At 37.8% G+C, this 10,901-nt stretch overlaps 1 protein-coding gene across 1 annotated transcript; it reads right to left on the bottom strand.

Annotated features, from left to right (window-relative positions):
- Positions 1-1,801: 1,801 nt before the first annotated feature.
- Positions 1,802-4,131, bottom strand: tmem174 (transmembrane protein 174). The gene is made up of 2 exons (XM_056241378.1): positions 3,311-4,131; positions 1,802-1,937 (listed from the first exon to the last, which is right to left on the bottom strand). The coding sequence occupies exons 1-2, from the start codon at positions 4,114-4,116 to the stop codon at positions 1,841-1,843; spliced, it is 903 nt and encodes a 300-aa protein (XP_056097353.1). The 5' UTR covers positions 4,117-4,131; the 3' UTR covers positions 1,802-1,840.
- Between the last annotated feature and the right edge of the window lie 6,770 nt (positions 4,132-10,901).

The raw sequence follows: 10,901 nt of genomic DNA on the forward strand, positions 1-10,901 counted from the left end.
AACCTCATAAATTACCCAAGTAGTCATATTGTAAATGAAATAAAAGAAGTGGATTAAGGATTAAGCACATCATTTTGGTAACAACTGTGAATTGGGACAACAGTGTCAATGGCAAAACCGTGCTAACCTGAATTTATATAAATATAAACCACGTTCGCAACAGACAAGCAAAGACGCTTGAGTCTTAGTTTTGAGGCATTGCCCATGGCCTGTTTAATAGACATCCTTGAGCAGTACCCGAATTGGCCATTCAATCCCATTTAACGAAGGAAGGTTGTCTGAGCAGATGCTGTTACACTCTGAGGCAGAGATGGCAAATTTTAAAAGCACAGCGGAAAGTAGCTACCGTTTGCAACTCCTCAGTTATTCTTGTTTAGAAAGTTTATTTGTATATTTGCCTTTTGTACACACTGAATAAAAGTATCCAAACAATACATCTAAGTTTATGAAAAAATTGTTGTGGAACTCATTTAGCTATTTGTTCAATGTAAATTGCGGTTTTCATGAGCTTAAATGTCAGTTGACACACGTTATGAAACGCTATATGACCCAAGATGTTTAGTTTAAAATAACATTTGCAATTCTTAAAAGCCAATATCTAAGTCTACAATACAAACAAAATAAACCAAAGAAAAAAAATATAAGGATGATGTACATAGAACAAAATTGAAGAAACTAATTTTTTTGTTTTATTTAAGGTACAAAGGGTACATTATAGATTATCTTAATAAGCAGTTTTGTTTTTATAAAAACAAACAAACAAACAAACAACTAACTAAATATTTCGTCTGAACAGACGGGGAGGGTTGTAGGCTACTTTCTGTGTAGCTACTTCTACAATAGCCTACCAAAGATCACACAAAATGAGACATTTTAATACATTGTGAATAGCGCGCGCGCGCGCCTATAAAATTACCCTCCCTGTTTGCCATTCTGAATGAAAAAGTTTTAAATGAAACGAGGGCGGAAAGTGGTGATTGGATATAAGTAGCCTGTTTTACACTAAGATAAATTCATGCACCCAATTTAAAATAACTTAGCCTAAATAATTTAGATTTATGTCCACTATTTCGAATGTAGAGCACTGCTTGTATATTGGACCGTTTAGGGATAAGTTGTAGATTTTTAAATAACCTTATTTTTGGTAGAAAATTATTAATATTAAATCCAATCCAATCGAATATAATTAAATCCAAATTATTTAAGTTTGATACAAAGCCTGCAGGTGGAATTCAAGAAGGTTAACGAATTTGACTCAAAAAGTATAGGCAAGCATAATTAATGAACATATAATGAGCTTCATATTTCCTAAAATGACAGACATGCCCTTCCAGTTAAAGGCTAGCAGGTTCACTGAAGTAACCTTTTACTAGACAGCCTCGTTCACACAAAAGGTTAAACTATCCTTTAGAGACACATTTTTTGCGGTTATGGCAGTTGGACGGGGATTATGCGATTAAAGTTATTTGTCAAACTTTCAGTTAATAAATGGAATGCACACAAAAAGGAAATACACCACCTTCCCCATTGTTGGTGAAATAGGAACTTTGTCTTACTTCCTCACTCTTTCTGCCCCCATGTGGCCCTCACCGGACGCTCACGTGTGCCATGAAGTTCTCAGGAGCCCAAGAGGACACTAGTGAGCTCAATATCATAAAACAGCACACATTATGTGTATAAAATAATTTGTATACATTGAAACTGCAGTAAAAGGAAAGCTATATTTTTCAAACATGGAAACTTCAGTCATATATTAAATGTCTTACATTTTTAAAATATGAACAATTAATATTCGCCCAGACTCAGAGAGTTTTTTTTTTTAAACAACATAATGTAACAACTAATTGTCAAAAAGCTCCTCGTAAGCAGGTGGAGAAGAAGCGCTCCCTGCTGTACTCGCTTTCCTCTCTTCCTCTTCATTTGGGACGCCGTGATTCCTGCAACGAAACCATCAAATAATCTACTTATGCCACCCCTTAGTATTTTGTGCAAAAAATAACGCAAAGGTGCTTAGCTGCTTTGTTTGACTTATTGTAGCCTACGCTACAATTTTACCCTATATGCGTTGCATTATATTTTAGAGCAGACCGGTTAGTGTTGTGACACGTTTTGTTTACGTTTGTAACTCAGTTTCGTGTGTAGGTTACTGGCTAGTTAGAAAAAAAGGTTTAAAAAAAAGCCGTCATTGGGGCAGCAGCAGTACCCTTTCAAAAGGTAGGCTACACCAAAAACTTTACTATAATGCTTAATTCTATCCGAGAATTAGTACTTTTACATATGAATATAAAGGTTCACATTTGTACCAAAATTGTACAGCTACCTTAATTGTAGGCTACTTATCAGTAGGCGCCCTTTTGAAATGTTACCGCCCCAGTGACAGCTTTTATAGCTACATTTTTTTTCTCAAGCGACTCTTCAGAAGAAAAAAAAGGTAGCTATAAAAGCTGTTACGGCATATATGTAACACCAATAGCAAACAGACATTTTACATTTTGTGCAAACATTTTTTTGGTGGTTAATACATTTACTTGTTTAAAATAATTTACATTTTATATTGCATATTTTGTATTGTAATTCACCTGCTCGGGGACTACAGATGGAAAATAGCTCAAGCTAAATCTGGTGCAAATCATCTTTAATTAATATTTTTTGCACATTGTCCCTGTTGAAATAAATAAATAAACAAACAATTAGTTCATCCCCATTCCTATAGGCCTACTCCCTGTCATTTAACATCAATTAACATGATCGTAAATCGAATTAAACCAGATGTAAAGTTATAGCCTGCCTACTTCCCTCACAATAGCTTTTTGATCTTAATCCTTTATATTTTTACACGCTCATAGCCTACGATAGGGATTTCAGCTCTTTTAGTTAAACTTCGTTATTCAGTTAACTTAAGTTACTCCTGTTCTCCCCTGAGCTTTTAAATGTAATTGCAAATTTAACTGCGTTACATTTGAATTATTACAGCTGAATGATTTGTTAAAACTTCACCGATTAGTTTGTACCATGCAAAGACTAAAGAGTTCACACATACAATTTCTTAAAATGTAGCCTAGATATTACATCCCAAAACTGATGTACATTATCGGTTACAGTGATTAAGTGATTTTCTTTAGTCTTCAATGTTTAGTGTTCTTTACAATATGCCTTACTAAACCCACCACTTTAAAAAATTACAACCAAAAAGTGATTAGTCATTAAAACATCATCTTGAGCTGATATTAAGACAGTTTCTAGATTTATCTAGATAAATCTAAATTAATATAATGTACACCACCATCAGTATTCATCATAATACCGGTACCTGTTTTCCCTTTGCTCTGCTGTGGCGTTGTCGTATTCACCGGAAATAAAGCCGGGGTTTTCCATAGGATACACGTTGTAATACTGTGGCGGTGTGCTCACTGTGACTGCTAATGGCTGGTGACTGGAATGCAAACCATTAACAGGGCCCAGACTTTGGTCAGGTACTACAGAGGTGTAAGGTGGTGGGATGTACTGGACCACAGTGGCCCTGTGGAAGGTAATGGGCTGATTGAATCTAGTAAAGACAAACGATGGTCCTGAAAGCGGCGGCAGAGGATCCGTTTCAGGTGTTCTCTCCCCATCATTCTGTTTGCAGCTCAGGCAGGAGAGCATTTGGAACTTGCAGATGCTTATGAGCACGAAAGTACCTCCTACAGACAGCAGAACGGGCCCCAGAAGCTGTGTCCACTCGTAGCTGTGACTGACATTGTAATTTGTCCACCCCATAGCCGTGAATGTCATGCCAACCAGGCCCAAGAAGACTCCAGAGAACAGTAGTGTGGCACCAGCTTTGTCTCCATCTGACACTTGACTGTCTGAAGAGGTCGGTGCCTGGCTGGACATCAAAGAGACAACATTCACAGGGGCATCGCTTGGACTCTGGGTGCTGTTTGAGATGGAATTACAAACACCAGCAGGTACTGCATCACTTGGCCCGGCAAGAGGGTTTGTCCCCTGATTCCTACTTTCCGTTATGTTCTTCCAAAGATCTAGAACGCTGTAATGACTCATCTGGCCAGAACTGCACTGATTTTGTATGGTGGCTGAAGGATTGAGACACTTGTCTGAGGAATATTCACTCATCTGTGCCTGGATGATCTTTTAAGAACTTTGTTTAGCTATTTTGGACATTGGCTCAGAAGCTAAGTTAACAGGTAACAGATCATTACTGCTATGCTGGAAATTTCAACACTCAGTCATCATTATTGGTGCGTGAGCACTGAAATGTGTAATCTCTGTGTTGCATGACAGGAGACATGAAGGAAATTTGCAGGTCCAAAGACTAAATCTAAAATAGCTTTTTACCAAATCTTTTAAAAAAATGACAACCAAATGAACTGCCCTTTCTATAGAATAAATAGATCAGTCAAACTTGATTATGTAGTGTGAAGCTCTCCAAAACAACACTGGACCCCCTGACTTAAAACCCATAAAGACATGTTTGAAAATATAGTAAATGATCACAGATCACAGAATGTTCACTTTTGGGTGAAACATTCCATTAATGTATCACCAAAATCAAAACAGCAAAGTCTATGGCAAGAGGAAAAGACTCTTTTTTTTTTAATCAATGAACTATAAAAGTTTCTTCCATTTGCACACAACTTTTCAAACACAAGGGAATCATGCAATTGCACTGCAATAGGAGCTTCCTTAAATGGGCCAGAACATAGAGAGAGATAAACAAAAAGAAGCTTTAAACAGTATCAAAATAATTCTGCATCCCTTTTACTTTTTTAAAGCCGCATCCTGAGTCCTAATGGATTGATTTAGCAAAACAATGTTTTACTCAGAGCAGTGCATGACCTTGCAAATTTCAACTAAAATCCAGTTCACTAAAAACACAAACTGTCACTAAACTTTGATGATGCATTTACCTCACAAAAACATTTGTAATATTTTAACTATTGGAAAATTACATAAGAATTTTAGTATGTGTATAAAAAAATATTTATTTCTCACTACTGAACTCATATATGCATATGGCATGTTTTATTACAGACTAGTTCACCGTCCATTGTTTACCTGTTGTCGTGGAGTGGAATATGAATCAAATTTGCAAGTAATAATTGGCCCAGATTTGTTTTCTAACTGGCAGACTGATCTCATGAAATGGCGTATGTATGACACGTCAATTCGTATTTCCATTTTTGGCGTGCTATCAACACGCATAATCGCTTTTCAGCCTGTTTATCAACGCCGTTGACTTAACGTTACATTACTGTATATATAAATATATTACCTACCCCAACCCCGTCCCTAACCCTACCCGTCACTGGGGTTAATACCATTTATGAGTCTTCCCCTACCATCCTAGGAAAAAAATATCGCTCCCCAGATGTAGATCTACATTTTGCTTTGTTTCGCTCGGACATTTAACGGCGTGTACATACACGCGGAATCACTCGGACATTTAACGGCGTAGACATACACGCAAAAGATGACGGTTCGTTTCGGCGTGCACATACACGCGGATAGCTCAAAATGCGTATAGACATTTCAAGTATTGACTTGAAAGTGGCGTGTATGTTTACGCAAAGTCATGTTGCAACTGGACAGGATGCTCAAGAAGACACCAGTAGCCTATGGTTTGAATCTCCAGATGTTGAAAGAAAATGTGATATTGTGCATATTGCAACTCACTGAAAAGAACTAGAGACGTACTAGAATTCAGCTGGAGCTTCAAATGCAATCATTTACACCTCAATCATGTTTTTTTAAAATAAGAAATGAGAGTATTGAGCTAAATTCTTCTAACTCTTTGTGAAGATCAAGCAGTATGTCAGAACTGTCCCATGCTGAAGACTTTGTTTTAATTCTTTTTCCAAAGCTTGAGGAGACACCTGAGACACATTTAGGAAGAGAATAGATTCCAGCACAAGAATGTTTAAAATCAGCCCAGATTTTGGGCCGGACACACTCTTTCAATTAAGCCGAGTCCAAATATTTATGAGGAGAACATTTCCTCTTTCTCTCTGTCGCTCTCTTTGTGATCATGGAGTGTGTAGTATGCATGGTAATAACAAATGTGTGTGCTGGTGTGTGTGTGTAGGATAGGTCCAATTAAATGATATCTTGGCATTCGCAAAGCTCAAATACTGTCAGTGTGAATGCTTTGGACAACCTCCCGGTAAGTATTTGTTTGATTCGTCCCATTTTGATTCTCACTAGCTGCTAGTTATTTGCATTGGATGCAGTGACAAAACAAAAGTAGAGAACTTCTTCATATGACCCTGCACTGGATTAATTATTAGTATAGAGACTACATTGTCTCAGTATTGTACAAACATTAACAAACCTTGGTAATGCATTTCTTCATTCAGCTTTAAATGATTAGCCACCAAATTAAATCTTTTAATATTTGCAATTGTGGCTTGCTTTAGATTCCTCTCATCCTAATTTACCTCGTCTCCCCTCTTCCTTCCAGTGGTTCATATGCAGCACAATATCCTGATCGCACGCTAGGTTGCATGAGCATCCACGTCCTCCAATGGGAAAAGCGCATCTGCAATCACAAGAGGGGCCTTAATAGGATTCCATTGCACACTCTCTCTATTCCTCCCTTGCTCTCTCGCTCTGACCACCCCTTCATCTCAGTGAGGCAGAATGTTGCTTCATGCCATTGTCACGTAAATCCTCCACAACCAATAATTGGACCATTATTGCAGTGATTATTATGTTTCTAGCATGCTATATGTTTGGCAACAGTTCTTCTAACCCTAATTGATGGAGTGTGTAGCTTTTCATTTCTTAAACAACCATGTAGGAAAACGCATCATGGCCATATTCCAGGATGACAAAGCCAAGATTCATTCAAATTTTGATGGTTGGGACGGAGCATGAAAAATAATTTTTACACATGAATTGGCACCTCTGAGTCCAGACCTTAAATTTATTGAAAGTCTTTGAAATGTGCTGGAGGAGACTTTACAGACTCTTGCATTGTCAATACAAGATCTTGACCAAAAATGTATGCACCTCTTGATGGAAATAACATCACAACACGCTTCCATAGACTCTGTGTGTATTTAACAATCTATAAGTGTTTTTTTATTTATTTAAATGTCTAAAACCTAAAAATAAACATTATGTGGTCGAAAACACTGAAAAGTTGTGATATAGCATTTCAAAAGCGCTGAGCGCGTCTGTTTCTGGTTCAGTGTCAGCCAAAGAACGAAAGGCCATTTGAATTTAGCAGTTGATCACGTGACGCATTGGACGTTCTAATCATACTGGTGTGATTGTACGCATCAAAGGGTTAAAATCGATCATGTTTCGGGGGTAGAGGGGGAACAAATTGACACTAAGGGGGCAATGCCCCCTTTTGGCCCTCGTGGCGCCGGGCCTGGCATTAAATATTTAAATATAAATATTTTTAAATGTATTATTTTATGACAGAACATTCTAAGACAAAAAAGTTAATTACACTGTGCAAAACAATCAGCCAAGATGAACAATGCAACATTAGTAATATTAACACTGAAGTACTCTGAAGTGATTTCCACTAATCGAGAACGAAAACGAAAATGCAAAATACTGCCAGTTGTGTTTGAAATTAAACGAGAGGGAGTCCATTGTGTAACACATGAAACGTGAAAGTGGCAGCAGTTTCAGTTTCAGTCTGATATACAAAGTTGCCATGGATGACAGTGAATATTAGAAAACATTACTGAATGCTGCAGTTGCTCACTTGGAATCAATTATTCCATAGCGCCATGCTATGCGATTAGAAATGATTCTCTGCAATACAGGACACAAAGCCTAGATATTTTTGGTGTGATCTGGTCCAAGCAATATTACCTCATCTTTGGCTGGCAGATAGTATAGTAGACAATGTGGGGGCTGCTCCATGGGAGTTAAGATGTCGCCATCCTCCATCATGGCCCCCGACCTTGTGACAAATTGCCCATGACGTGGTTCTGCTCGCCAGGCACGAAAGCCTATTCTCTCTCGCATCTCTCATTCCCTCCAACCTGCCTTGCTCCTGTCCGCCCATTGTTCCATCCTTCCACTGCTCTGAGCGTTCATGTACCATTTCTCTTTTGCTCAGTATGGAGGAACAGTTTTACGTGCCCGTTCACCAATCTGATTTTGAACCAACATGCATTGCATAGAGGCAAAAACAAGATAGGAGGGGGGACACAAGGAGAGAAACAAATGCTGCTGCTGCTGAGTATCCTAATTTGTGAAAACAGTATATAAAAAAAGTAAATACATTTTTTGATTAAATTTAAAAAATATATATATATTTACTTTTTTTAAATACTGTTTTCACAAATTAGGATGCCCCCCCAGATAAAAAATTTGGTCAGATTTAAAGTACCACTATAATGCTATTTTAAAGGTCCCTAACTTTGTTTTGGTTTACATGTATCCAAGGTAAAAAAAAAAAAAAAAAAAAAAAAAAACTTTAATTTTCTCATAATATACATTGCGGCATACAACTCTTTTCTCACAGTGTCTGAAACGGCTCGATAAAGGATTCAGGCTCTCTAAACCCCTCCTTTCCGGAGCCTACTCTCCTCTGTTTGGTCAGATGGCCCAGTCTAAATTCAGACGACGATATGGCCATTGCCAGTTTGAGCCCGAGTCCATGAAGTGCATGCAAAGAGGATTTGCTTTGGCAACTCAGAAAACAGCATCTTCTTGACATGTCGACAACACAAACCAAACTCTTCCATGCCAAAGCTAACTTCAGTGATTGAAGGGAGGTCAAAGTAGAGGTTGTTTGTGGGCAACCAATGAAGATCAGTTGTTGACGACTCATTTAGGCAGAATGGATTCTTTCTTTTAGGATACAATAATTTTATTTGTTGAGCACTTTTATCTTTAAAACTTTGCAGACCTTTTACATTCACAAACAGCTATATTTCACACTGCATGAAAGGTAATATTCAAAAAGGTATTATAGGGGCACTTTAACTCACTTCTGGGCACATATTTGTCCCCAAAACATAGTTAAAGCAGTGTTTCCCCTACCATTGTTTTGGGGGGGCGGCCCGCCCCCCCCCCAAAACGACCCCCCGCCCCCCCTAAATTGCTGACAAATCCAGTCATAAAAAAGAAATTTACTGTATAATGCGGAATTTCATGGAATTTGTCAATCTTTTGAGGAATAAATAGAAAGCAGTTCAGTATACACTTGAAATCAAATCGCGATGTAGACTAGTGTGTGTGGATATTAAACCACAAAGACAATTTAAATACGAATCCTGCTTGTTCTGTGTGAATGAATGGTGCAGCCGACGCGCAGTTTCATTTACCACACACACACACAGAAGCACGTGTGACGCTTGCGCTGTTTTTTTGCCTATATGAAGACACAAATGCATAAACTTCCTCTCCAGGCTCTAGATCCACTCCGAAAGTCACTTCGTGATCATTTAACCGCTTCATTTGAGAAAAACTATCATTATGACATAAACACACAAACTCAAAAGGTCTTCACGGCAACCCGTCAAAATAAAAGTTCGGTTTAACTTGACAGAAATATATTACCGTTGTACAGTAGAATTTAGATATGTCCCAATGTAATAATACTAACACTAATCCAAATAAATTATCATCAAAACTGAATTTAAGGAATAATCCATGTTTTAATTTTAACAGTAAAGCTCATTGTGCAGCACGTTATTTGACAAAAAGTTTATTTAATTTCATATGATTAAAATTGATGATAAATGATAAAATTTGTGTTTTATGTCTTCATTTTATTACCAGAAAAAACACAACACAGAATTAGTGTGAAATATTTTTTCATATTATTTTTTAAATGTTGTATACGTTTAATGATTCATAATACACTATTTCAATTAATTAGACATGCTTTTTGATTGCTAAAAAATTTACACCACGTATCCGCCAACACTAGCACTTTTTTTTGGAAAAAAGTTTTTTATAAAATTCCTACCTACAATACCTTTAAGTAGGCACACGCATACAATACTCACATTTACTCAGCTATTTAAATTGGAACAAATCATAGATATCTAGTGAGCAACAGAGGATCTATATGTCGCAGAGAAGCCTAAAGTAATTTCACATACTGAAAGTTTACTGTGATTGCTTTAGCTCACTTTTGGGAACAATATTGGGCACCAAATAAACACACGCAAACCTCATCAAAATCAACAGTTCTTCCCATGTCCAGATTCATCTCATTTACTTAAGGACTCAATAGACCTTATTCACAGCAGCGCCATCTTGGAATGAAAGCAAGAAATTTCTGCAGACAAAAGACTCTGGATAACATGAGCTGTGGAAAATTCTAAGTGATATAGGAGCTTTATACAGCGGACGTCACCGAAAACACAGTAAGTCTATCCCTCACAGCCTCGCTTTCATACCTGTCATGGCGCTGCTCTGCATAAGGTCTATTAGCCATCGCAGCACCGGTGAGGCTCCATGGCTTCAATAATCACCTCAATGAGTCAACAGAGCCTAGAATTAGTAGTGAAAGCATTACGAGTTGCAGAGATGTCACTGGACAGATGGTACTGAAACAAGGTTTCTATTAAAACATCTTTCATCATATGGATTCTAGAGGGTGAAATATGAGTGTCTGGAGAATTTGAAGGATTTCAAATGGTATAAGCAAGCTCCTCGTGCACTGTTGTTTTGGGAGACCTACCAAAGGCTGAAGAGAGGGAGGAGCCGGCAGATGTGGATGGAGATCAAGAATGATATTAGGTGTGGTTAGAAGAGGAGGAAGAGAGAAAAGAGATGATACAGGAGGATAGATGTTCTTAGAATGGAGGAGAGAAGAAAATAAACCGAATACAGCCAGTAGATGGGTGCGGGTGGAAACGTGGAAAGATGGAGAGAGAGAAAGAGAAGCCAAAGGATTAAAGAGGAGTAAATGAGGGGAA

Source organism: Rhinichthys klamathensis, unplaced genomic scaffold (genome assembly GCF_029890125.1).
Source record: "Rhinichthys klamathensis goyatoka isolate OS25496 unplaced genomic scaffold, OSU_Roscu_1.1 h1tg000639l_1, whole genome shotgun sequence".
NCBI lineage: Eukaryota > Metazoa > Chordata > Actinopteri > Cypriniformes > Leuciscidae > Rhinichthys > Rhinichthys klamathensis.